The following is a 25406-nucleotide window of genomic DNA, read 5'->3' as shown; positions in this document are numbered from 1 at the left end:
ACGTGCTCAAAGTAGACGTTGTCCGTGTTGCTGTCGGTGTTCGTGTTGGTGTTGTGGTCAGAGTAGTTGACCAACGTCATGCCGACCTTGAAGTATTCATCCTGGAGGTGCTGGTGTTGCATGCGTTGGCCGGATGAAGTGTGTACGGGCACGCAGTGGATGTCGTGCCCGCCGACAGAAAAGTTAGCCGGCGGCGTCCGCATCACCATGGTGGCAACGATGAACAGCAGCAGTGCCGTGATGGCTACACAGTCACATGGCACGGTCGTTGCAGTAAGTACACTGTACGGTACAGAAATAATGAAGATATCCAACTCATCATTCCACAAACAGTATTGGACTTCAAGGACAAACACTCTGTAATTCGACATTGCTAGTATTGCAGTGCAAAGTGCCATACTAATAGTTATTACTACAGTATGTAAACATACATCATTGTTGAATGTGCACTTCAAAGTAGTGTGCATCTCTTCATCCATGGAATTCGACAGCAACTATTGGATACTATACATTCATTCTGTCGGGAAAACTGTACCTTGCACAAGAAACACTCTCGTTAACCCGATTTCGTCGTCGATATTGCTGACGCTGTCAAGAATGTTGGTCGATCGATGCATGAGTGTAGCCGACAACTTTGTCCAGAGGCCCGTGCCCACCCCCAAGCTCACAATCGCGAGTCCAGATACGAAGCCCCGCAGATCGGGAAACCATTTCTGCAGCGTCGACATGGCCGTTAATAGCACCACGCCGTAGCCTCCGCCCACAAGGGCGCTGTACCTATAACAAGAGAGCATCACATCCTTGATACAAGAACACCGGTTAGGCCACGTACGACCACGTGAAGAGCGATTGATTCCGAGCTACGACCGCAATGTGCGACAGGGCCAGTCCACCCACGACGAGGACCGAGCCAAGCAGCATACCGGTGCGAGGACCGCGCCGCTCGACAAACGGCCCCACGATGGCAGCCACGACGCCCAACACAAGCGTTGACCCGTAAAACCCAGACAAGCCCGTGTACGGAGCAAAGTACCGCTCCAACGGCGGCGCCAAGATCTGGAACGAGTAGATGGAGCCGAGCATGAAGAAACTCAGCCACGACAACACCGCAACGTGCCATCGACTGAAGCGGAGGACGGTCCACGTGGCGTACGTTCCGCCGAAGCGCGGACACAACACCAACCAGGTCTCGGCGTCCAGCTCCTCCACCGACTTGAGTGGCACGTTGATACACCAGTAGTCAGCCACCCACGTCCACATTTGCACACTGAAGGCATGCTGGTTTTTGTCGGCCTAATGCTAGGGGGAGAGAGAGAGACATTTGGCCTGCGATTGTTGTTTACCCACACGGGGTGGGACGAGGAATTCCTTTGGGGTAGAAGTAGTACTTTGATACTTGACTAGTATGAATAGTATTAGACGGTATTTAAATTTGAGAAATTATTAAACAATGAATTTGACCCTGGAATTGCCAAAAAAGGTGCTAAAGCACAATAGTGCTACGGTATTGAAAAACTGGTTGACATGTGAAGCTTCTTCGATAGTACTCCGGAGTAGTACGTCCTACTAGTACTTAGTATATTATTGTATTCATAAGATGCGAACGGATGCCAACGTGCTTCATTCTGTACTCAACTAATACACAAGACGTAGCAACTGTACTTCGTGTATGTACTAGTATTTTTTTACTATTACAGTAACGTTAGTAGGACTACTATTATTAATAATAGTTAATGGTATTATTGTTACTCACTATTACTAGGATTAACGTACTAGTAAAATAGTACGTTAGGATTATACTACGTAGTACTCTATAGTGGTGCAATATATGGATGAAGGAAATCCTCGACTACCCCATGTGGTGCCTGACCACACAAATGGTTGCAGCGTAGAGCCGAAATGGATACGACCTTTACCAGGAGTTATATTAACAGTAAATACCCTCAACCATTCATAAAAGTGCTGTGTTCAGTCGACTCAATTTGAGCGAGGTCATTACTATGTATAATTCATTTCTATCTGCCAGGAAGATGCGTGTACTGGAGTTCGCTTAAGGGACGACACTGCCACGAGGAAGGATGAAAATGTACTTCGAAGTATTGCCTTTCCACAGTGTTCAACTAACTTGTATACTACTAGTACTACTATGTAGTAATGGATTTCGGCAGGAGACACCTGTTGGTCATTCAATCACAGTAACTACTCCGTAGTATAGTACTACCCGTATTAGTAAACTGACAAGCGCAGTGCTACAAGTGTAATACGGTATACATGTATATGTATATACTGTAGTACTACTAATAGTAGTCACACACTGTCAGGGTGATAGGACGCCGATAAAATGAACAAAATGTCACCTCCCTCTACTCATACAGTAGTACTATGGTAGGGGCAGGACCAGCTGGTAGTGTGAAGCGTGGATAGTGAGGGTTATTGATTGTGTGGAGCTTACGACAACAATTATAACGGCTGTGGATTTGGTCCGATAGCATATGATCCTCTCGTTAATATTCTCTGGGTCATTGCACCGCATTCCGTAAGTTAGAATGCAAAGAAATTTTCCAGTGAGCCGATTTTGATGCAGTTTTTTACAATCTGTTCGTCATCAACCATTCTGCATGCAGAATCCTGAAGGCCAAACTGAGAAACTCTACGTACGCAAGCAACGATTCATGAACACAAACGTAATATTATAATAATGTACTAGTAGAATATTATTATAGTTAGAATTTCTCAATAGTTTTAATAAATGGTACCTCTCATGTCGTAATTCTATACATTACTTAATGATTATGTTATTTTAAGACTCAAGTATAGTATATGTACCTGTATTAACAATGAGTTTCCATTAACGAGTAGTATACGTATAATAGTAGCGCCAACGAGAAAAAAGGTGTATCGAATGAATGGACTGAGCTGCCCTTAACGACATGATTCACGCCAGCTAGGGCTGGTAACGGGTAGCTCCTCTGGTTACGGCCGGCAAAACGTCCACACCAACGTCTGACCGATGCCGCTCATGCCTTTGAATTCGAAGCCTTGTCGGTTGAGCTCATCCAGCACCAAACGGGGTGCCCAAGGGGTCACATAGTGTCTATCGCGTCATGCATTTAGCCGTCAGCGCTTCATGCATTTCGTCGTCAACGCATTTGCAAACAAGGACGCACCGGTAGGATTGGCATTTGCCTTGCACCAAGGAGGCCCCCAAGGACTCCATCAGCACCACGTCGGAAGTCGCGTCTCCCACGACCGTAGGACCTTGTCACCATACTTTGATGCCTCCATGATCATGTGCGTCCTTAACTACTTACCTGTGCTCGTGGTCAGTTCGCAGGTCACCAGGATAAACATCGTTGCCGAATGTTTGTCCACGACGCCGTCACCTTTTTTCGTATCCGGACATTGGGGCTCTTATCCGACAGTATCGTGGAACAACAGTAGTACTACTAGTAAGGTACTAGTACAGTACTACCGAACCGTACACAATAACTCAAGGATAGGAGTACCTCGAGAAAGGCCGCGGACTCTGATGTTTTGACAATATGCGAAATAGAGTATATATGTTAAAGGTTATCATGGCTTTTACAAATATCAAGTCAATAAACACTTGTAATTAGATTTTCTAAAGCCTTCTGCTCCCAGGTTAGTTATTGTGAACTGGTAGATATTGTGTACGGTATCGTCAGTAGTCTGACCTATTAGTATCAATATTATCAAAAAATATTGGGCATGCTCTATTTCGAAGTACCATGTTATTATAATACTAGTACTGTAGAATTGTACTAGTAAATAATACTTCGAAGTATATTAATACATAGTACTCGCACTAGTTTTATTAACAGCACTACCAGTATTAATACTGTAGTATTACGTACAATTAATACTATTAATAGTACTAAGTACTTATTAAGTAGTACTCGAGAGTAAACAGAATGGTCCAGTACTGGGAAGTACTGGTAACCGTTAATCAAATTGGCGAAAGACTTACTCGAACATGCAATAATGCAACCGTTAATACTATATGTACAATACGGTAATCGAATCCGTTTCGAGAATCGCACCAAGGTCAGCGGATTATGGCAAAACGACCCTGCAATGGCTGCAATGACGCTCTTGCATGAGGAGGCAACATATAATGCCAGCAGGGAAGAAGCAAATGCCGCAGCAGATCCCGCAGATCGTAAAATCACTGTCGGCACGAACATGCGCGCAGGTGCCGTCGGGTTTGAGGACTTGGCCGGTCGCAGTCTAACCAACCAAAGTCAGCCATTACTCGTGATGGGACAGCCGACATACCACAAGGAGAGGGGAGGCAGCGACGGGCGACGCCGCTACCGGATGTGCTTCGTATACGGTAGCCACGGGCGTGACAATTACAAGATTGGCATTGTACGCGTTTCCGCACATGGAGCAAAACGTGGCGCTGTCGTCGTGGCTCTCGTAAGTGCAGGAAGCTACATGAGCATGAGATGAGAGATGATGGAGAGACGAGCAGCGCGCCTTACGGCAGGTGATGGCCATCGTAAGATATTCGCAACTACTGGCTTGTTGACACGGATGAGAGTGAGTGTAATTCAATACTTCGAAGTACTCTGTACGAAAAATCATTCGTGGTAAAATACAATACGATATGGTTTTTTGTTTTGTTTTCAACCATGAACACTCTCTTTGCACACTCTCACATCTCACCTACTACCGGTAGTACACTGTATATACTTATATTATTAATACTATACGTAGATTAATAGGTTTTGTTGACTTTTAGAAAGCTCGTTCAGAAACACAAGGGGGTAATCTGAATAGGTTTAGATTAGTATTTAAAATATCGAACCCAATCATCTCGTGGTATACAGCTAGCTGGTAGTACGATATTAGTACACTTCTTGCTTGCAATGGTTGCATCGCTTTTCGGTCATCGCGAGGCAGCAAATCACTCCAAGGGGGAAGAAGCATATACCAAGGCACACCCCCAAGCATGTCATTTCTCTGTCGGTGCTCACATGGGCACAGGTGCCATCTGGTTTGAGCACTTGGCCTGGAGCGGCCTACATAGGAAGGAAATCAGCTTTTCAATCGATTGCAATAGACTGTCGTACCACCAGAAGCGGAGACACTGGCACGGCATAAGCAGAAGCTACGGGGGAAGCCACAACATTGTTCAAGTTCGCGGCGCCGTTAAAAGTGCTGCCACACTTGGAGCAAAATGTGGCGTTTGGGTCTTGGCTGACATGTGTGCAAGAAGCTACGAAGGGTGGAGTTGAGCCTAGTGCGAAAATAAAAGCACACACGTACGACAAGTGGAAGGCATGGTTAAGGTGACGATGTGGGGAATTGAATAATGATGCCATCATCCAATATAGTAAGCGATTCCATTCAATTTAGCGGGTAACCAACTTTTTAAACCCACCCTGTGTTATACTTCGAAGTATACTTCAAAGTACTGTACGTACGTATACATACTTGAAGTTTCACGTCGTGCGTCCGCCAGTACAATATTTAAAAACATTTGAAATGTTGGACTTTGACTGGTCCATCATCGAAAGAAAGAGGTATCCTCGAGGTGAATTCAGGAAATATAGAGTGTCCAAGGTTATTTAAAGGAAAATCATCCAAACGTCCTGGGAAGTCTCCGAAACCGGATGATTTTGGGATGGAAACTGTAGTGTACAGTCATGTTTTTGGTCAGAAATACAACTATTAACGTTAATAAGGAAATTGAATGCGATACAAATACTGTATCAAGTAGGGCATTTGGGGTGATTATGGATTATGATTTGGCCGGAAGGTAACGTTTCTGTTAGAAGTACAACTAATCACGACCCCTCGAGTGAAGAACCGTTCAAATATTGTCGCCGAGCTGTACATGAGATTCCCACGCACGTACCGGTACGATTAGAGCCAGCTTCCCTCCTTTTACCGTGTCGGACCCCACAGAAGCATCGCCGCCGCCGCCACTTGTAGGATGTACCACAAAATGGTCTCAGTTCCATTCAAAAATCGAGATTGAGTAATCTACCACACGATCGACCAATCAAAACCCAGAATAAAAATCAATTGGCACTTGGACAACGAGATTGGGCAAATCTATGGATTTGGGTTTTTTACTGATCGTTATAACGTTATGTATGAATTGCTCGTCCGTTTACATTATTTCTTAACAATATACATTAATTCCAAGTTTTTTTTATACTTCTATAAGTACTCCATAGCTTCATGTTACATACACTAATTCCGTGTTGATTTCACATTTTGATTCTCCTTCGATATACTCTTATATATTTGCTTGGTTTGGTGTTGATACATGGCCATACAGTACTTCGTTCCCGGTTCGATAATGAAGGAGTGACGACAAGATCGAGGACAATCCAGGAACAAAGTCCACGGCCGACGACAGTATGTATATAAATGAATATGCTGGCACAATTCACGAGTGTAACCTGTCGTCGTGATGGAAACTTGACACCACCACGTGCCAGTGGAGACGTGGAGACACTGCCTCCACTACCAACCCCATTTACATCTCAGTTGAAAGGGGAGGGTTCTGACTCGACCCTAACTAGGCTTCCTGGTGTCGATGCCACGGACCTAAGGAAACCTGGGACTGAACCAGCGACCATCGGTGTGTTCTTGTCATACTTAGATCAGGTGTAAAGTGATCTATAAGTAGACGCGCTCCCAACTGAGCCAAAAGATTTGGTCAATCTGGACATGAGATTGTACTACGAGAATGTGTACTCTCGACTATCTCAATCACCCAAGCTTAAAACCCAACGCCACCAACAGATGGATCTAAGGCACTAGATAAGGCGAGCCGACGGCGGCCGGTTTTCGGGGGTGGCGACCCCCACGACCGAGCACGACCTTTGTGGGGTCGTCATCCCAACTGCTCAAGGGGACAGCGCATATGTGTCGAATTCAGCTCCCATGGCAATACACCAATGGCGGCGGTGACAAGACTACTGTGTTAGGTGTAGGTGCAGTCGGGACTACTTGGGCACGTTCGTTCTTCTCAGTGATCGACGCGATCGACACCCTCGGGAGCCCCCTTGGGCATATCTTTGCGGGTGCTTTGGGATGATGCTGAAGCACTTGCGAAAGGCCAAGTGGATTCAACCGATTACTGCAGTCTATTTGGACCAATCTATTGTATTAAATTACCCTGTGCGCAAAATATAACTACATCGTCGTTTTCTGGTTACTGTTCCATACAAATAATATGTGGCGCATCCAACGTCATGTATAGGCTTGCATAATATGATAACGTGATTGTCCATTTCTCTAAAATTTGGACTTGGCAGTTGATTCGAGAATCGATATGACAGTGAGAATAGTCAAATTTTGGGGGCCGACTGGGCTCTGATATATTACAATATTCTGGCCTAAAGTAGCATTTTGGGCTGAATTCTGATAAACATGGTTTCTTCAATAGTTTAAACCCAAAACCAACATTCCAAGTGTTGTTTACTCCATAAGTAGATCTAAAATCAAACGAACCTTATACCTCCATTTTGAACTTGGCTAGTTTCGTTTATCCGTTTCGCGCACTTTTTTCTGGCCAATCAGAGCGCGTTGAAGTGAACGTGCCAACTATTTTGGTTTGTTTGCGAATATCTGAGCAAATCACAAAATATACTGGCAGTCCACGAAATACAATGAGTGAATTCGTCGTTCCCATGAAACTAAATGCCGAGGTCGCGAAATATAATGAATTTCCACGAAATTAAATGGGATTCCACGACATATACAGATATTTTTCGAAATTAACCGCAAAAACGTGTCCTAGTAGTTGTATTTTTGTGAGCTACTGTATGGACGATTCACCAATGATTCATCCTAGTTGTCAAAGTACTACTCCTGTACGTACTACTACTTGCAAGTACATATAACCATGTACCACTGGCGGTATGGAATTTCACCGCGAATGAAAATACCACCAGCATACTGTATCTCAGAGACACATGGTCCTGTTTATTGGTCGTCCAAGACGGCGGCATCAATCAGTCGTTGGATCTGAAATTGCTTGGCAAGGATCGGTCTCACGTCGTCAACGTGAAGCAACGACTCGAGAAACGGCAGCAACTTGAGCAATTCCGAGTCACTTTCGTCGGTGAACCAGCTCTCGATGGGCACGCCGTTGGTCACTTGGTACCCGAACGCATGGGGTGAGTTATCAATCAAAAGCACATGGGCCAAATCTCTGCCGAGCACGTTCAGGTCCTTGAGGTAGTTGCCGTCCACGGGCAAACAGTGGTCACGGTACAGGCGATGTCTATATGTACATACATCGCACTCGTTCGTGAGAAATGACCCGAGAAACGACTTACGAGATGAACTGGTGGTACGGATCCACCAAGTCGAGCAACGTTTCGGCATAGACGCGCTGGGATGCCGTGAACACGACGACTTCAAACCATTCAGACACTTGGGAGAGGAATTCCATCATAAACGGCCGCCGTTTCACAGATACAGTGTACTCGTGGCTGTCGTACTCGATCTACTCGACAACAAGATAGGTTTGGATTGAATCAATATTCAAATATATATATAAATTGTTTTTCACGGATACCAAGACATATATAATAAGAATATACATGAGAAACAGAACGCATCGGAAATTTCAAATCGGCTTGGGGAATGTCGTCGATGGTATTGAATCAATATTCAAATATATATATATATATATAGCTTTTCACGGATACGACGATATATATATATATAATAAGAATATACATTAGAAACAGAACGCACCGGAAATTTCAAATCGGCTTGGGGAATGTCGTCGATGGTGCAGTGCACGAGGGTTTCGTCTAAATCCAGCACCTACATAGATAGATAGATATAAATATATATATTTATCTGTTGAGGAGTTTTTAAATATATATACATATATATACAAGGTACGAGAATGAGGTAAATTGGTTTTTACCAGACACAGTTTGTGCGCGGTCGATGTCTTGGGCGGGAGCGCCACAGGCCGCACTAGCTCGTGCAAGTCGCTGTACCGCGGCAAAGTCTTCATAAAGTAGAACCTAAAGGGATGGTAAGTATATGATGGCCGTGGCTAAAGAGGAAAGTACGGGTTGAAGTCGACTTCAACGATGGACTCGTCGTCCTTGGGTGATGCGGATGTGGCAGGGGTTTCTGCATCAGGTTCGCCAGGGACGAGGCTGTCGGGGACATGCTCTGCCACAGCGGTCGTGGTCGTGGAGGGGATTGGATGATGTGGGTGGAGATTCTGCTTAATCCGACCATCGACTTTGAGTGCCGGGGAAAACAGATCCACGTCGTCGTCCGCGGTGGTGTACTGCTTGTCCGATGCAGTGGTCCGATTGGAGTCTCCTTCGTCCGCAGATTTGACTTCTTCCTTTTCTTCCTCCTCGTCCTCTACGTTCATATCGAGCCGCCTCGTCGTCGTCGCTTCTGTCGTTGGTGATGAAGCGGACGGGACATTCTCGACGACATCAGTATGTGCTCCATCGGAGGTCGCATTCAGCGGCGTCGTGCGTGGACGTTTGAGGGGTGTAGACGCAATGGGGGATCGCGGGTCGGCGTAGAACCCGAGCTTCGTCTTCTTGCTGCTTCTGTCGGGTGGCGGCCGTGGCGGCGGGCTCTCGGTTGTTGTCATGTCAAAATGCAAAGGAATAAACCGCGTTCATAGCTTCAGTGATAGTTTAAAAATACACTGTCCAACAAAATAGTAATAACTTGGAATTATAATAATATAACCCCACACATTAAAATACATGATAAAGTGGCTTCATTTGGGATTCCATTAATAATAATATCGGAATTTATTGAAAAAAAGTACGAAACAGTACGGATACCAGCTTCAAGGATATCCGGATGATATATATGGGCTGCACTTTTCAAGTGACACATGCCCGCTGCAACAACCTTGGCAGGACATGCAAGGGAAGTGCTGCGATGGATTGCGCTTCTAGGCGTCCTGCATTCAACGGTAGCATCGGTAGCAATGGACGTGTGTCCTTGCCACCTTCCTCTGCAAGTGCATGAAGAGTACATTGTCTCCTTCACGACGTACGACACGTTGCCCGCACTTGCGTCGCGTCTCGATAACGTCCTGGCAACGTATGAATCTCCCGTGAGTGCGTCGTCGTCATCTCTGCATCGCCAGATCCAGCGACACAACATTCCCACGGACTTTGTCGTGTGGCATCTCCACGATATGTCATTGTCGGTGATCCGCTGGCTTCGCATCCAACCCGGCATCAAGTCCATCGTGCGGAATCGTCGACTCCAGCTCACTTCCTTGACCACTACAGACCCCACCGCTGCCCGACAAGGTACACATCTCCAGCATCTCATTCGCATGCCCTTTCTGATGTTCTCCGTCACCGTAGACACGTTCACCTCGTCGTCCGCTTCATGGAACTACATGGACGACTGGGACATATCTCGATTACGTGCGCAAAACATCACAGGTACGTTTATCCCCACATCCTCCTCCTTTGCATGTTCACATCCCCTCCATCATGCATACATGTCCTTTCTCCGCGCCTCGTTCTCACGTTTCCATCATCGATCGACGTGTTGTACTGAGTTTTGTATGTAAAAAAAGGCCAATGGGATCCCCATCACACTAATTGAATTTTTGCGTGCTACTTGGTTGTTGATTGGTTGAAAACCGATGGTTTTTTGCAACCTGATTGGCTCAATTCTTCTTTCGTCGATTCTTGTGCCCATTTGGTTGATGCACATAGATTCGGCACGTTTGGATTCAACATGTTGTCTATCTTTTACCCAAAATATGTCGACTTTTGTGCTGAATCGCCAAATAATCCATCGATCGATTCTTTGTCTTTTGTATGTACCGATGGTCCAGTGTCACACTACTTTGGTGTGTCACACACTAATTCGAGGTTGAATTGGGTGGATTTGATTGGCTAGTTGAAATCGTGTGCTGGGTTTTGATTGGTCGATCGATTGTCTACACACACTTATCGTCTATCGTGTCCAAGAGGTTTGGATACATCGTTTTGATTTCCTATACATATTTCTTTCAAATATTGTGATATTGTGATATATCTTCAACCAAATTTGGACTTTTCATTCAATTTTAATTACCCAATAATACTAGTACATTTCACTCTATTGAAGCTTGTCCAAACTATACGATACAATCATCTTTAGTATATATATATATATATATATATATATCGTCCTTTTACCCAAACTTTGGACTTGAGTGCTGTTTCGCCAATTCTATCGATCGATTTTCTTCTTTGTACTGAAATTTTGTATGTAAAAAGGTGTTGTCCTGTGCCCCCTCATCTCTCTATCTCTCCCCCCCCCTCTTCCATCTACATACAGTACCCCCCCAACCCCCCCCTTCTTCTTCTTTCTAGGCCATGGCATCAAAGTAGCCATTTTCGACACTGGAGTCGACCCCGATCATGCGCGGCGGCACTTTCGACATGTAGAGGACATCGTCAACTGGACAGACGAACCCCTCCTTCGGGACAGCGACGGCCACGGCAGCTTCGTGGCCGGAATCATCGCGAGCGTCCATCCCGCGTGCCCGGGCATCGCGCCGGACGTCCGCCTCGTGTCGTTCCGCGTGTTCACATCCACCAGCGCGTCCTACACGTCGTGGCTGCTGGACGCACTAAACTTTGCGCTGTTTCTGGACGTGGACGTGCTAAACTTCAGCTTTGGCGGCCCCGACTTTGCAGACGCGCCGTTCGTAGACAAGATCCACGAGTGCGCGGCCAACGGCGTCGTGATTGTGTCTGCCGTGGGCAACCACGGCCCTCAATATGGCAGTGTGACCAACCCCGCCGACCAGATCGACGTGCTGGGGGTCGGTGGGCTCGGCCTGTCGCCGTCTACTGTACGTACAGTGTACGACTCGTTTGAATGTGTGATTCGTATGGTACAATTCACCCATGTATATTTGGACTTGAGAGTGAGACTTTGGATGATATTCTGCTGAAACCTCCACGTTTGAATCCGATACAACTTTCCAGATCCCGACTCGACGACGCGATGTGATTGGCTAATCTAACTTTGAGTGAATCGGATTGGCACGACAAGTCGATTTTCAACCAATCAGAACGTCCAGCGTAATTGATTATTTTTACAGTTTGATTCGGAAACGACTTTCGATATTCACAATAGCGACTTCACCGGATTCCGAGGTGTGTGTTGTGTTGTTGGGATGACATGTCTTGTTTGGTCCAATATATATATATATATATACCTAGGACCATATATATATATATATGTATGGTCCTAGATATTGGGTCTTTTGTTAATTTGTACACAGTTGTCGTCGAGGTCGTTGGTTGATTCGGTTAAGACTTCTATTGATTGTGGGGCGACTGGCTCATATCATTTGATTATAATTCATATAAAATGGATTATTATTATTGGATTGTACGTGTGGTACATACAACACTTCCTTGTAGTATTTCCTCTAGACTTCAACCCCGAGTGGTTGGTTGAATCAACAATCGCTGGACCTTTGAAATATTATATAAAAATTTGGAGGTATCTGTGTGATAGCAATAGAACTATTTTTAGCCAATCATAATGCAACCTTGATTCATTTTCGCCAATCATAATGTTTCGTCGATGTGTGGGCGATTTCAAGAATTCCTCAAAATTGGCAAATTTTTGGGTGAAAATCACAATATCGTGTGTACAAATCGCATATATTCGTCCTATCGTTGATATACAAGTACATTCGCATGTAGATCGCTCGGTTTTCCGCGCGTGGCCAAACGTTGTGGGAAATCAATTCCGGATACGGCCGTGTGAAACCGGATGCCGTCGCCCCATCCATGTTTGTGCGGGGCCTGTCGGGGGAGAACACGTGTCGCTTGATGAATGGAACGAGCATGGCCGCGCCGCTGGCGTCGGGGATGTCGGCGCTGGTGCTGTCCCGACTCACGCCATCCCAACGCTCGACCTTTGGGCACGTGGGGTTTCTCAAGGGATTATTCCTTCAAACTGCGACCCGGCTCCCGTCCTTGTACGGTGCTTGGGTTTTGTTGTTTTGTGGGATTTTTCCCCATTCCCAACGTCGTTTTTTTTTCTAGATGGAATGCCACCATGCGATCGACCGATGATGAGAACACGTGGCAACATATCTACGAACAAGGCGCGGGCCGACTTGACATCAATCAGGCGCTGGCTGCGTTGCCGTCTGCAATGGTATATATATATATAGTATTTTTCTGTATGGGACATATCCTTGTTGTCGGATAGTTTACACAACTACGGTGATATTGCCGTGAGTTTTCACATCCATATATATATATCGTGCACTTTTACCCAATATTTGGACTTTTTGGTGTTTCGCCAAATCTTGCGATTCTTAGTACTGAATGCTGTATTGAAAAAGTTGTCGTGTGATGATTGGAATCACACTAATTAAAGTCACACACTAATTCGACGTTGGTAATGTTCTCCTGCAATCTGATTGGCTAAAAATATCCTTCTGTACATTTGGTTGTGTCGAGTCATTAATCTCCATATCGCTCCAGTTTAGAACAAGCACAACAATATGGACGAATCAATTGCGCACTTTTTCGATTCGTGGTGTTTCGACTGTATGCTTGTATACATATATATATACAAGCATACAGTCGAAACACTATATATACTATATATATAGTATGTATATATATATATACTATATTATCCAGCATGTAGTATATGTATCGTTGTTTTCAATGCCAAGGGACAAAGCGAGTCTGTGATGAACAGGAATCTATGGCACGTGATTTGATTGGCTAGTTCATTCTCAACTCGATTTGCCAGATCTGTTCGATTGTCCACTGGCGACTGGAGTTACGAACCAATTTGGCAATATGTGTTGTTTTACGTTCTATTGTAAACTAGTAGGAATATACTACTCTTACGAGAATTCTGTGGGTATATTATGGCGTCGATATATAATATATTTTGAGTAGGCAAACCCGACCGTGGTGCTGTTTCCGTCGTCGCTAAACTTGACAGACTGCCCGTACATGTGGCCCCATTGCTTGCAACCACTGTACCACACCAGACTTCCCCTCGTAATTAACATCACAGTAAGAACGAACAGCTACATATATACTAAATTTAGTACTGGTTGCTTTTTAAAGGTTCAGAGTGTGAAATTATCACATCCATGTTAGTACTATAGTAGTCGTTGGATCGGAAATGTATGTTCAAATAGTCAATGTCAACAGGGAACAGTGGAGTCGATATATATATATATATATTATTCATATCATAAATATATATTTGTGTTAGATGTTTCACCCAACGGCTGTGACAAGTCACCTGGTGGGAACACCCAAATGGACCCCATCCAATGCTGAAGACGATTATTTGGCCATTCAAACATCCACGGGGTCGGACTTGTTTTGGTACGACATTGGATGGGAAAATATATTATTTTTTGTATTCTTCAAAATCCATATATATATATATATACATATGTATTGGTTCAAAGTGTGAAATAACCATATTCATGATACATGTAGAATTTTGAAGAATATATATATATATTTGTGAATTTTGAAGAATATATATATTTGTGGATTTTGAAGAATATATATATTTGTGGATTTTGAAGAATATATAAATATATATGGTGTAGGCCCTATTCCGGAGCCATAGGGGTGCACATTCGAGTGACCCGATCGGTGCCTCATCCGATGACTGTGTCGGGTCACTTGACGTTTTTCATCTCGGACGCCCCACCTGTCCAATTGTATGTGGAAATTCCGTTGATTCCAGCCCCTCCTCAACGCCAACGGGTACGATTCCAACCTATTTTTGTGTATTATTCTTTATTATTATTGTTTTATCTATATATATACATATATATGGTTGTATGCGCAACGCCAATGGGTACGATTCCAATATAGTTGTTTATCTATTTTTTTGTATTCATTCTGTTTGATTATTGTTTGTCCATGTATATATATTTATTTGCTCAACACCAACAGGTACGATTACAACATAGTCGTATATCTATTCGTTCTTATTAATATTTTATTCATATATATATATATATATATATATCCATACCTACAATCCTGGACTGGAGCTGGCACCTACCCAACTATCTTCTGTGTCTTTTGAATCGTTACCTCCCCCCCTCCCCTTGGTTCATCACATTGTAGTTGTCATGTCCATATCATCATACCCAACCTTATATTCTTTAGACTACTATATATATATATATAAATCGATGTGGCCACAAAAGACCCCTATTGTTTCTATTTCTTTCATATATATCTATTTTCTAGGTATTGTGGGACCAATTCCGCAACGTCCAGTACCCATCAGGGTACATTCCACATGACAATTTACACCAACAAGTAGACCCGTTCGACTCGCAAGGCGACCACCCGCACACGAATTTTTGTGATTTTTTTCACCGCCTCCTCAGCCACCACCGCTTATTTGTTGAAGTGCTTACGACTGATTACACGTGCGTGGGTGACTGGTCATTGTACGGAGTATTGGTCATAACCGACCCCGAAGACAGCTGGTTTGCATCTGAAGTGGCGCTCGTGGATGCGGCCGTGCGCCGCCATGATGGCCTGAGTGTGGTCGTGATCGCTGATTGGTTCAATCCTGGCCTCGTACGCCACCACATGTCGTTTTGGGATGCCACGACGCTGAGTACGTGGCAGCCAGTCACGGGCGGCGCCAACGTACCCGCCATCAACACCCTCCTCGCGGGCTTTGGCGTTGGCCTGAGTTCCCACGTGTGGTCGAATGTCGAGCTATTGTACATGTCAGGGTCGGCACTCATCGACTTGCCAGACCCGAGTTTTGTGCTGTATGCCAACCTCACGCAAGACACAAAGAAAGATAGGGGAGTTGATACGGGGTTGTTCAAACAGGATATGAAAGAGATGGCGATTGCAGCTATGGTACAGATTCAAGGCGGAGGTCGAATTGTTGTGTATGGCGACTCGTCGTGCGTGGACTCGTCGACGGTGTCGCAGATGGAGCATGGCACGGTCAGTATGTATGATTGTGTCAAGGGATATATTACTTTAGTAGTATATGTATGAATCCCCGTGTAAACCCCAAATACAAAGGCCGACTCTTTTGTGCTGATCATTCGCCAACTCGATATATATATATATATTCTTTGTATTGACTTTTGTAAAGATGGCCCATTATCACACTAATTAAAGTCACACACACACTAATTCGATGTTGGATTTGGTGGAAGAAGAGTGTTGGATTGGCTACTTGATTCGTGTTGTGGGTTTTGATTGGTCGATATATCATCGATTGTCTGCCGATTTGGTGCTTAGAGTACGAACTCTCGGGATGAAATAAATAATGCACAAACATTTGGAAACTGTATACTTTATGACTGCTTTTAATCAAACCACTGACTATTATTCGATATATCACTGACTATTATTCTATATATCATTGATTATTATTATTATTATTATATATTCAGCCTTGGAACAACCGATGCGTTTTCGACGTATCTATCATCCTATTCATATTTTTTAAATATGTAATAGTATATATATATATATATATATATATATATAAATTACTGAAATGTTGTCCAGTAATACAGCTGTTGATCTCGTTTATTTCTTGAAATATTCAACGAGGACTGGTAGTATATATATATATATATATGTATGGTGAGATATATGAATCGACAACGAGTGTAATACCTGGGGTTTATATGGTTTATAACGATATTATGGACGATGGATAGGAGATGGCCAGGGCCCAATGCGAAGCCATGATCGATGGCTTGGTCGAATATGCTTTGAGTGGTCATCTGCCTCAGAATGCAGAGCCAGTACCAGGGCTCCACGTGGCCGAAGCAGACGCCGCCGACAGTGACCACCCTTTCTTGGCGAAGTACTCACGAGTCCTTGGCCACGTCCCTGGTTGCCCCAACGTAGCGCTGAGCTAACCAGGTTTCAAACCGGTAATAAGTACTACTAGTAGTAGTACTAATACCTACTAGTGTACTAGTACTACATCGTGTTACTAGTAGGTTCGATTTGCGAGTAGTAGTGGTAGGGTAGGGTAGGGAAGGCTGGCTTCCAACACGCTTAAAAGGATGCCAAAATCAAACATGATGGGAACAATAAAAGCTCTCGAATTAATACTAATCAAGCCTACGTAGTATTTATTATTTCTTACGTTTATCTTTATATTAGTACTGTAGTAGTACTATGATATATTATATATTTTTTCGGTTTTACAGATATACTAGTTAGTATATATTATTAGTCTGTGCAGTAAGAAGTACTACATGTATTACAACTCGCCGAGACGGGAGGCATCCGTGTCGAACGCGAGCTTGGCTTCGTCCCGCGCGGCTTCCAGCGGGGACTTCTTCTTTGGTTCGATTTTGATGTCTGGCTTGGCGTCTTGCTTGGGCTTGAGCTCGACGGGGGCCGCCGGGGCGGGGGCGGCGGCGGCGGCAGCGACTTGCTTGGGGGGCTCCACGATCGATCCGCTTTCAACAAACGCCTTGGCACGGGTGGTCGCTGTGCGAAAGGCCTTGTTGCAGATTGTCAACGCCGCCTTGGGACGTGTGGTGCGCAGATGGTCGCACGACTGCGCTTGCAACGACCCCAACACCGCGTCGGCCCCGCCAGTGTTAGTACAGTACTCTTCGCAGGCCCTCTGACCACCTACACGGCCAGCCAAACATGCACACATGTGAGGAATTCCGTAGATATGAGAAGCATGAGCGATACCTTTGCGAAATGCGTCGACGCAGAAGTTGTACAGCGTCGGGCGCGGCAACTGGTCGCGATATGGCGTGCATAAGTCCTCTTCGGCGTTCAACGTGTGCTGGTTGCATGTGCTCAAGCACGTGGCAGACGCTTGATGTACAAGCATTGCCGCTAGGGTCGGGAGAAGGAGCTTCATGCTAAGGACGTCGTTCGATATGTGATGCTTCTGTCGGGTGGGGCACTAAATGTGTAACCGCCAAATTCCTGACATCAGTTTTGTTTCGACATTGTTTTTATTGAACCTTAACTTAACGTTTGTATACGGAAATATATATATTTATAAAAATTCGAAGGAAACGTTCATTTCGAACAATATCATAGGTTAAACAGGTTGAACCCCAACACGTGACGTTAATATTGTGTAGCCAATTGGAAATATTTCTCCAAATGCAATACAGTGAACCGGGGAGAAACTCGCCCGGGCTTGCAACCAAATTTGCACAGTAATACTAGTAACGTTAGTACTATTTACAGTTAATATTTACAGTTAATACTACTCTGGAGTAGAATCATTGACGTATTGGAGATTCGGTATGAATTTCCAAACCCCCGTTCAATCGAATCTCGTCGAGCGAATCGAGCACGAATCTCACCCATTGGTCAATCCAAAATTACTTGTCGCTGATTGGCTACAATCCATTTTCGAGTTTACTGGAAAGGGCGAAGTGGATAATGGTCAATCATATGTCACGGCTCTATTTGAACAAACCATGCAAAATTGGGAAATTTGAAGAAAATCGACAATAAGTTAGTATATTTTTAAATTAGCCTAAACTTAACAGCGTAATATCAATATCAATATCAACATACATACTGTATACACGTAGTATAAGGGCCCGTCTGGGAACCTGAAATATTACGCCATTTTAAGTTCCATCAATCTCATAAGGATTGAAACATGTCGTGCTTGAAGAGATATAACGCAATTCCAATACCCCTAATACTGTAATTCCGAGTGGGATTTACTCCTTGAGGAGGTCCAAAACGCCATACCATAGTAACGTTAATACAAAATGGACTTTTTACCTCGATTTTGGCATTTTTCGTTTATCCCAATTTGCCAGAAAATGGAATATTATTTTTGAATTGTTACCAGATGCACCCTAAACCAGCTCAACGTTAACGGTACAAAATGAATAATTCAAAATTAAGCAATTAAAATAGAATCTATAAATAGTAATGAGATCGAAAAATACAAACAGAAATCTACACTATTATTAATAATAGTATACTAGTAGTTGAGAAAAGTAGATGGCAAGAACTATCGTCTACTAGTACTGTACAGTATTCCACAGCATCTTCTATCGAATGTCAATATTTCACATACTGTATACTAATATATTCGTTTTCCACCATAATGGGCATGCGCACTGCTGACGGTACAAGAGGCGATAACAAAGTCAATAAATACTAGCCTATCCTTCTTAGTTACTTCGAAGTAGTTACTGTATCTTACTGTAGCAAATACTAGTACTATGTAGTAGTCCTACTATTAATAGTGCAATGTACCATTACAGCTTTGATAATATATTAATAGTTACCGTATCTTACCCTAGCAAATACTATTTAGTAGTCCTACTAGTGCAATGTACCGGTACAGCTTTGATAATATATATAGTTACCGTATCTTACCCTAGCAAATACTATGTATTAATAGTACTACTAAGCTTAGTGCAATGTACCGGTACAGCTTTGATAATACTATACTCGGAGTACTCGGAGTATATATAAACGAAGAGTATAAAATCGTCCATGAAATATTATAGGTTTTGGCTACGTGTAATGATATTACAACGAATACCCAATGGACTCTCCAACGAAGGCGCCGATGAATGTGCCTTTGCCGGGGGCCACGAGCGTCCCTAATGCTCCTCCCACAGTCGTCCCGACCACCGCTTGAAGGAACTTGCGCGCGGCGAGCAGAAGTCGAGTGAGGAAGGCGCCGCCGTCGGGCTTATTGGACCCCAAGTTGAACAGGGTCTTGAAGGCATCGACGAGCTCTTCTACGAGGAACACTGCGGCGTTCGACAAGATGGACGCACGGAATGCCGTCTTGGAGATGCGAATGGCCGCGACGGACGTGCTGTTCCAGCGCGCGTACTTGCGGACGGCCGACTACGGTCATGCACGTGTCAACATCGGGAAGCGAGGATGGGAGATGAGAGAGGATGTATACTACCTTGGTGGTGTCCTTCATGAGTTTGCCGGCGGTGCGGACGTCCAAAAAGTGCAACGACAGCACTTCCAGCGACCGCACGACCGTCGTGTTGCTCACCATGCGCACAAACGTGTGTTCCACTTTGATGGCGAACTCGTACGGCGTGGGCGGAATGAACACGGGCTTGTCGTCCGTGGCAGGCTTGGCCAGCAGCTCGTCGTCGTCCGAGTTGCCGTCATCGTCGTCCAAGTCGAGGGACTCGACGTAGCTGTTGAACACCAACGCCCCTTGCAACAGCGTCGACTTGAATGCGGACATGATCAGCGCCTGCGCATGGAAGTGCGCCATGAACGCCTTCTGGTCCGCCAAGTAGTTCTTCTTGATCAGCCCCGACGAAGACGACATGCTGCAGGACGTGGGGCGGCGGAGGTGGCGATTTTGATGGCGTCAACTGCTCTGCTAGAAATGTCCACCCCACATTATCCGGATGATACACTCAAATAAACAGAAATATTTCTCCGTAACTTCAACACTGGAGCAGTATAAATGGACACATGACGACTCAGTCAACATCATGCATCGCATGAACGTTCCACTAGATTCATGAAGCAATTCTCTGTGCACATGCATACAGTGGTGTTTGCTACATGTACTTCCCTCGGGATACCCATAAGTGAGCGGCATACATGCATGTGGTAAGCAACGCCCTTCAGAATCTCGTGTCTGTTGTAAAGTAGCAGGAATGCTCTAAATCAAGTTTGTATTGGCGTGTATTTATCCGGATATATCCGTTCACTGGCTTCCACTCAATCCTGTGGTGGTTGACATTTCCATTTTCATCGGATTTGAAATCATTTCTCAAATCGACGTTCCCGCCATGGTCCACTTCTTCGGCGCGCACGTGACCGAGGCCAAGCCACTGACGGTGACGGTCCCCGAAGGCTTCGTGCTCAACGTAGTGCATGCGTCGCTAGCCAGTGGCCCCGAAGCCGTCGTCTTGTCGGTGGAAACCACGTCCCTCGATCAATCCCTCGTCAAGGTGGTGGTTGGCACCCTCCGCTCCGGGACGTGCGATCAAATCAAGCTCGACTTGGTGTTGGGTGCGCACAAGGCCAAGTTCTCCTTGCAGGGACACGGGGTAGTGGACTTGTCGGGGTACTTTCAACCGGGTCCTCCTGAAGACTCCACCGACGAAGACGACATTTCCCGCCTGTCGGTCGACGACTTGTCCGCGTTGATCCAACAAGCGGCCTCTCGCATTTCCAAGCACAACGCCGATGAACTCGAAGGGAGCGACGACGAACAAGTTGCTGCCCCCATCAAGTCACCGTCAACTGCGGCTCTCCCTTCCAAGAAACGTCCCCGCGCAGATGCTGCCGCCGTCAAACCACTTGCTTCGGTATGTTGCACGTGATGCAGATTGTTTCATTCATGCTTCCCCATTTGTCAATTATTCCCTTCGACGCTACCTCCATGGCGGCTACCCGTTCGATTGGAATCCAGACCATCTGGGATAGGAAAATGGTACCGCCGTCACAGGTTTTCTGTGCAGGTGCCGCGCATGGTCCTTAAGGCTGGTTTCGGTTCTCTCTCTCTCTGAGTGAACAAAAGGCTTACAAGTCTTCCCTATCGAATTCATACGAGTCATAACTGTGCAACATCTTACACCTCCATCTTTCTTGTTCTATCGTGTGCTGCTTGACTTCGTGGATGATGCTCACGTTTCTCCATTAGACCTCCGCGAAACAAGCACATGAACCTAGCAGTGACGACGACGGTGAAGATGAGGATCCAAATGAGGCCACTACCGCCGCCCCCAAGAACCTCGTGACGCCGCTGCATCACAAACCCGAAGCAGCATCCGCCCATTCCGACCATCTCAAGAAGCGCAACAAGAAGAAGAAGCGAAAGAATTACAAACCTGACGTGTCATCCAACTAAACTATTTTCCCCATATTATTAATCCATGGTGGCGGCCAATAAACTTATTTTTATAACGTTATCTTTTGGTCAAAGGTCGACCTATACCTATATATTATATAACTTATTTCTTACTTAGTCTGGACAGTTAATCGGGACGATAAACAAACATGGGTCTAGCTACCCACAAAGTCCTTGAACAATACTTCCAAGTACTAGTATGTGTTATTAATAATACTACTGGTACTTCATATCAATAATTCCGAGTACTATTAATATTACGTAGTGCTATTAATAATCCCAAGTACTATTAATATTACGTAGTACTACTCTTGAGTACTACTAGTAGTATGTATTAATACTACTGGTACTTCATATTAATAATTCCAAGAACTATTAATAATTCCAAGTACTTTTAATAATTCCAAGTACTATTAATATTACGTAGTACTGTACTACGGAGTAGTACAAGTACCCGTAACGTTATGTTGTTTTTTTGTGGATTCGGTACAAATTTCCAGAATCGAATCACGAATCGATGCGATTGGCTAATCCATTCTTGAGTGGATTTGATTGGCTCTTACAGAAAGGACAAGTATATTCAACCAATCCGAACGCCAGCGTGATTCAATATTGATTAGACAAACCACACGAATTTTAGAAATTTATGACGAAGCTTATTTAATTACATATCGTCGTCGTTTCTGAACGCTGAGACGACTCGTTGCTTTGTGGAGCGAGGTACGCGTTTGTAGGGGCCTCGTGACTACAGAGGGGATTATCTAGTACTTCAATTTACATCATAACCGGAGTTCGTGGGGGTAACGTTACATATAATTATTTGAGTTACTACGTAGTATTCCATTTACATCGGGCACACAACGCAATTCATCGGGCAGATGGCCAATTACTCGGGCACACGGCTAATTATATCGGCATACCGCCAAATATTTCGGCCACACGACCTCGGTGTGCCAAATTAAATGGGCACATGGCTAATGATATTGGCACACCACCAATTATATCGGGCATTCGTCCAACTTAACTGCAAAATGGTGTAGTAGAAATAATACGGTTGTAGGTACCGACATACACCGTGTGTTCGTGAAATATGTATGTTGCCGGGGGGTGGAGATGATCCAAGTCTAACAGGTAGGGAAAATGAAACTTATTGCAAAAGTCTGTCAATTATCTGAGCATTATCGGTATAAGGTCACGTTATAAGTCCTAACCGGTGGAGATGCTCTAGTCTTGGCACTTCCAGATCGGTTTGGCATTGCAGTCGCGGTCGAGGGGCGGAGTCGCGTTAAGCACCTTCTTCCCCCGAGGGCACCAGTAGTTGTCCCCCCACTCGGTGTATCCGTCGCTCCAGAACTCTTCGGCGTGCTGGCACCCGCAAGACAGCGGCTTCTTGGGCGGTGTTGATTTAGGGTTGTTAATCAGCTTGAAGCAACTGTCCTCGTCCGAGTGGATCAAGCAGTTTCGGCGGTTGTCGGACCAGCACTGCACGTCGCCATTGTCGTCGATTCGCACGGGGATGAAGCCATCGTAGCTGTCCGTGCAGTTCCACTTGCCAGGGGTGGCGGCAGCAAGTGCCATAGTCGCGGCCACCAGCGTCGTTGCGAAAGCAGAAACCATGTTGGACAAGATGGGGAAATGGAAAAGTGATAAAGTTAACCAGAGAGGACTATGTACTCGACCATTCAACCAAGGCCCTAACGTTACGGTGACATGTCGCGACGGATGTGCGTTTGTGTTCGTCGCACACTTTTCACCTGCTCCCGACCTCACAACCCGCGTCTCACAGACCAATTGGTGGAATGCCCACTTCTCAGGGAATCTGGTGGTAACTTATAAGTCCCTGGCTCAGTGAGTGGTGCAAATGGCTTGCCTCGATGAGTACAAGCCATATAACGGTAAGATGGCCACAGCAAATCAACAACACACTCTGTCGACATTGTACAACGTGTATTGACCCCCTGCACATCAATTACACAACTCGAACGTTACATACTCCAAAGTACTACTAGTACGTACTTGAAGTAGTACTACTATTAGAATAACGTTATGTAACGTAGGTCGCCCAACGAAGGGACAGTACATACCTTGGTACTACTGTACTACATGTAGTACTTGCGAGCGCTTGTCCGGTTGTGCGAGCTACAGTACATTACACAATGTTATTCATATTTACGTCATGCAACGTTCGAGTTGTACAGTTGGTTCGATAGACTTTGTACTAACATTGTACTCCAGTCCTACATAGTGGAGTACTACGTAAACTTACTGTTAAGTTTCCCTCATGCGTAATACTGTACGAGATCTGCTTTTATCCGAATATGGACAAACGTATTCATCGTGGCAAGCAATTTGTGACACTCACTTAGTCGTCAGGGACGTTTTAGTTACGCAGATTATGATAATTCATTGATACAGTTCCATTGTTCCTTTTCTCAGAAAAAACAATTTGAGTGTGTATAAGGAACTTTATATGCTCCGACCACGTCACCTCTTACTAGGTGTATCTCAGTGGGACTAATTCCCTCATTAAAACAGTTCCACTGTTGTAATTTTGGCCCAAAATCCTACTAGTACAGTATGTCACTACCAATGAGGGAATTATCCCATCCGGAAACACCTTTTCGTCCTGTATCCCCAGTGAGTACTCCGATGCTAACAGTGTAAATCCCCGGGGTTAACTGTATCGCTAGTGGTTAGCTATTGCTAACTACTGATACGCACATAACCTCTAGTAAGAGGTGAGGTGGTCCGAGCATAGAAAGTTCCATATATACACTCAAATTGCAAGTGTTTTCCGAGAAACAACTGTGGAACTGTTTTACAGTTAAGGAGGGAATTGTACTCTCAGTGGTGGGAATGATGAGGGGATTTCGCATCGTACTGTAAGTAAATTTGTACTTATATAGATATATACATGTGGGAGCTTAGGCCCACGTTACAGGGCTAGGGGCGAAAATGTGTACTCCCTCCGTGTCACTACTATAAGTGCGCGACCTAGAGGAGGGTTGACATGGCTTCGCATTATATTCTCAAGACATTTTTGACAATCGAAATCGCTGTCTTGGGTTCAAAATTAGTCGCTCTGATTGGACCATTCGAAAGCCAATGTCAAAACCCCCGATTTGATCCAATTTCGAGCGGGAAATTCAACAAAATGAAGTCGCTGTGATGATTTCAATACATCAATAAAATACTTTATATAAAACAAACACTCATAATGACAAACATTCAGGAATGACCGTCAAATAGCGCAACGTGACGAATAGCGAGCGCGAGGCCATACTCCGTGAAGTGCTGCTGCACAGCAACAGCAGCTACTTGGTCAGGCTTCCCAATGGTCTCAGTCAAACACTCGCAGCCAAGTACAACTGCCACCCGGCCACGGTACGACGCGTGATTGGTCCTGAGACATGCATTTTGATTGTTATGATTGGACAGTTGTATCGTTACACCTTTATAAATGCATGATCGTTATAGGATCTTGGAGTGTTTTGTATTTTTATACGAGGAGGTATACTTTATTTTTCTGAGTCGCGCACTTATTGTGA

The 25406-nt window shown here is 44.7% G+C and overlaps 9 protein-coding genes across 11 annotated transcripts; 2 read left to right on the top strand and 7 right to left on the bottom strand.

Annotated features, from left to right (window-relative positions):
* Positions 1–373: 373 nt before the first annotated feature.
* H257_09013 (hypothetical protein) lies at positions 374–1260 on the bottom strand (the record flags this gene model as incomplete). The annotated part of the gene is made up of 3 exons (XM_009835123.1): positions 374–399; positions 536–777; positions 833–1260. 3 exons carry the CDS (start codon positions 1258–1260, stop codon positions 374–376), a joined length of 696 nt encoding a protein of 231 aa, XP_009833425.1.
* A 1195-nt stretch (positions 1261–2455) lies between these two features.
* On the bottom strand, positions 2456–3384 carry H257_09012 (hypothetical protein). Its single transcript, XM_009835122.1, has 4 exons — positions 3312–3384; positions 3168–3258; positions 2757–3094; positions 2456–2650 (listed from the first exon to the last, which is right to left on the bottom strand). The coding sequence occupies exons 1-3, from the start codon at positions 3349–3351 to the stop codon at positions 2974–2976; spliced, it is 252 nt and encodes an 83-aa protein (XP_009833424.1). The 5' UTR covers positions 3352–3384; the 3' UTR covers positions 2456–2650; positions 2757–2973.
* Positions 3385–4074: 690 nt separating this feature from the next.
* H257_09011 (hypothetical protein) lies at positions 4075–5308 on the bottom strand (the record flags this gene model as incomplete). The annotated part of the gene is made up of 5 exons (XM_009835121.1): positions 4075–4248; positions 4297–4454; positions 4958–5045; positions 5097–5242; positions 5293–5308. The coding sequence occupies 5 exons, from the start codon at positions 5306–5308 to the stop codon at positions 4075–4077; spliced, it is 582 nt and encodes a 193-aa protein (XP_009833423.1).
* A 2611-nt stretch (positions 5309–7919) lies between these two features.
* On the bottom strand, positions 7920–9658 carry H257_09010. 2 transcript variants are annotated; one of them, XM_009835119.1, is made up of 5 exons: positions 9078–9658; positions 8927–9029; positions 8749–8820; positions 8325–8494; positions 7920–8269 (listed from the first exon to the last, which is right to left on the bottom strand). In XM_009835119.1, the coding sequence occupies exons 1-5, from the start codon at positions 9623–9625 to the stop codon at positions 7969–7971; spliced, it is 1194 nt and encodes a 397-aa protein (XP_009833421.1). In that variant the 5' UTR covers positions 9626–9658; the 3' UTR covers positions 7920–7968. The 2 variants fall into 2 exon arrangements, with proteins under 2 accessions (XP_009833421.1, XP_009833422.1); XM_009835120.1 differs by having other exon boundaries at positions 7920–8494.
* A 214-nt stretch (positions 9659–9872) lies between these two features.
* H257_09009 (hypothetical protein) lies at positions 9873–16969 on the top strand. Its single transcript, XM_009835118.1, has 10 exons — positions 9873–10304; positions 10362–10442; positions 11367–11851; positions 12717–12994; positions 13062–13176; positions 13938–14057; positions 14263–14378; positions 14612–14771; positions 15267–15989; positions 16721–16969. The coding sequence occupies exons 1-10, from the start codon at positions 9878–9880 to the stop codon at positions 16922–16924; spliced, it is 2709 nt and encodes a 902-aa protein (XP_009833420.1). The 5' UTR covers positions 9873–9877; the 3' UTR covers positions 16925–16969.
* A 172-nt stretch (positions 16970–17141) lies between these two features.
* H257_09008 (hypothetical protein) lies at positions 17142–17941 on the bottom strand. The gene is made up of 2 exons (XM_009835117.1): positions 17721–17941; positions 17142–17654 (listed from the first exon to the last, which is right to left on the bottom strand). The coding sequence occupies exons 1-2, from the start codon at positions 17893–17895 to the stop codon at positions 17275–17277; spliced, it is 555 nt and encodes a 184-aa protein (XP_009833419.1). The 5' UTR covers positions 17896–17941; the 3' UTR covers positions 17142–17274.
* A 1551-nt stretch (positions 17942–19492) lies between these two features.
* On the bottom strand, positions 19493–20377 carry H257_09007 (hypothetical protein). Its single transcript, XM_009835116.1, has 2 exons — positions 19939–20377; positions 19493–19874 (listed from the first exon to the last, which is right to left on the bottom strand). Exons 1-2 carry the CDS (start codon positions 20320–20322, stop codon positions 19548–19550), a joined length of 711 nt encoding a protein of 236 aa, XP_009833418.1. The 5' UTR covers positions 20323–20377; the 3' UTR covers positions 19493–19547.
* A 379-nt stretch (positions 20378–20756) lies between these two features.
* H257_09006 lies at positions 20757–21919 on the top strand. Of its 2 annotated transcripts, none has more exons than XM_009835114.1 (2): positions 20757–21316; positions 21652–21919. In XM_009835114.1, exons 1-2 carry the CDS (start codon positions 20795–20797, stop codon positions 21856–21858), a joined length of 729 nt encoding a protein of 242 aa, XP_009833416.1. In that variant the 5' UTR covers positions 20757–20794; the 3' UTR covers positions 21859–21919. The 2 variants fall into 2 exon arrangements, with proteins under 2 accessions (XP_009833416.1, XP_009833417.1); XM_009835115.1 differs by having other exon boundaries at positions 21435–21919.
* Positions 21920–22992: 1073 nt separating this feature from the next.
* On the bottom strand, positions 22993–23743 carry H257_09005 (hypothetical protein). Its single transcript, XM_009835113.1, has one exon. It carries the CDS (start codon positions 23473–23475, stop codon positions 23083–23085), a length of 393 nt encoding a protein of 130 aa, XP_009833415.1. The 5' UTR covers positions 23476–23743; the 3' UTR covers positions 22993–23082.
* Positions 23744–25406: the final 1663 nt, after the last annotated feature.

This window comes from Aphanomyces astaci (assembly GCF_000520075.1).
Source record: "Aphanomyces astaci strain APO3 unplaced genomic scaffold supercont1.21, whole genome shotgun sequence".
NCBI lineage: Eukaryota > Oomycota > Saprolegniomycetes > Saprolegniales > Verrucalvaceae > Aphanomyces > Aphanomyces astaci.
This window is presented reverse-complemented; position numbering and strand designations above follow the sequence as displayed.

What these genes read in the sequence shown, in the direction of transcription:
- H257_09012 (XM_009835122.1), bottom strand. Translation starts at nt 3,351, where the DNA reads ATGTTTATCCTGGTGACCTGCGAACTGACCACGAGCACAG. An exon ending in CGAACTGACCACGAGCACAG is followed by an intron (nt 3,259 to 3,311) that starts GTAAGTAGTTAA and finishes TATGGTGACAAG; the next exon opens with GTCCTACGGTCGTGGGAGAC. An exon ending in GGCAAATGCCAATCCTACCG is followed by an intron (nt 3,095 to 3,167) that starts GTGCGTCCTTGT and finishes ATGACGCGATAG; the next exon opens with ACACTATGTGACCCCTTGGG.
- H257_09005 (XM_009835113.1), bottom strand. Translation starts at nt 23,475, where the DNA reads ATGGTTTCTGCTTTCGCAACGACGCTGGTGGCCGCGACTATGGCACTT.
- H257_09008 (XM_009835117.1), bottom strand. Translation starts at nt 17,895, where the DNA reads ATGAAGCTCCTTCTCCCGACCCTAGCGGCAATGCTTGTACATCAAGCG. An exon ending in CGTCGACGCATTTCGCAAAG is followed by an intron (nt 17,655 to 17,720) that starts GTATCGCTCATG and finishes CTGGCCGTGTAG; the next exon opens with GTGGTCAGAGGGCCTGCGAA.
- H257_09006 (XM_009835114.1), top strand. Translation starts at nt 20,795, where the DNA reads ATGGTCCACTTCTTCGGCGCGCACGTGACCGAGGCCAAGCCACTGACG. An exon ending in CCGTCAAACCACTTGCTTCG is followed by an intron (nt 21,317 to 21,651) that starts GTATGTTGCACG and finishes TTTCTCCATTAG; the next exon opens with ACCTCCGCGAAACAAGCACA.
- H257_09009 (XM_009835118.1), top strand. Translation starts at nt 9,878, where the DNA reads ATGCCCGCTGCAACAACCTTGGCAGGACATGCAAGGGAAGTGCTGCGA. An exon ending in GCGACCCGGCTCCCGTCCTT is followed by an intron (nt 12,995 to 13,061) that starts GTACGGTGCTTG and finishes TTTTTTTTCTAG; the next exon opens with ATGGAATGCCACCATGCGAT. An exon ending in CTGCGTTGCCGTCTGCAATG is followed by an intron (nt 13,177 to 13,937) that starts GTATATATATAT and finishes TATTTTGAGTAG; the next exon opens with GCAAACCCGACCGTGGTGCT.
- H257_09007 (XM_009835116.1), bottom strand. Translation starts at nt 20,322, where the DNA reads ATGTCGTCTTCGTCGGGGCTGATCAAGAAGAACTACTTGGCGGACCAG. An exon ending in TCATGAAGGACACCACCAAG is followed by an intron (nt 19,875 to 19,938) that starts GTAGTATACATC and finishes GCATGACCGTAG; the next exon opens with TCGGCCGTCCGCAAGTACGC.
- H257_09010 (XM_009835119.1), bottom strand. Translation starts at nt 9,625, where the DNA reads ATGACAACAACCGAGAGCCCGCCGCCACGGCCGCCACCCGACAGAAGC. An exon ending in GTTGAAGTCGACTTCAACCC is followed by an intron (nt 9,030 to 9,077) that starts GTACTTTCCTCT and finishes CCATCCCTTTAG; the next exon opens with GTTCTACTTTATGAAGACTT. An exon ending in CCGTACCACCAGTTCATCTC is followed by an intron (nt 8,270 to 8,324) that starts GTAAGTCGTTTC and finishes ATGTACATATAG; the next exon opens with ACATCGCCTGTACCGTGACC.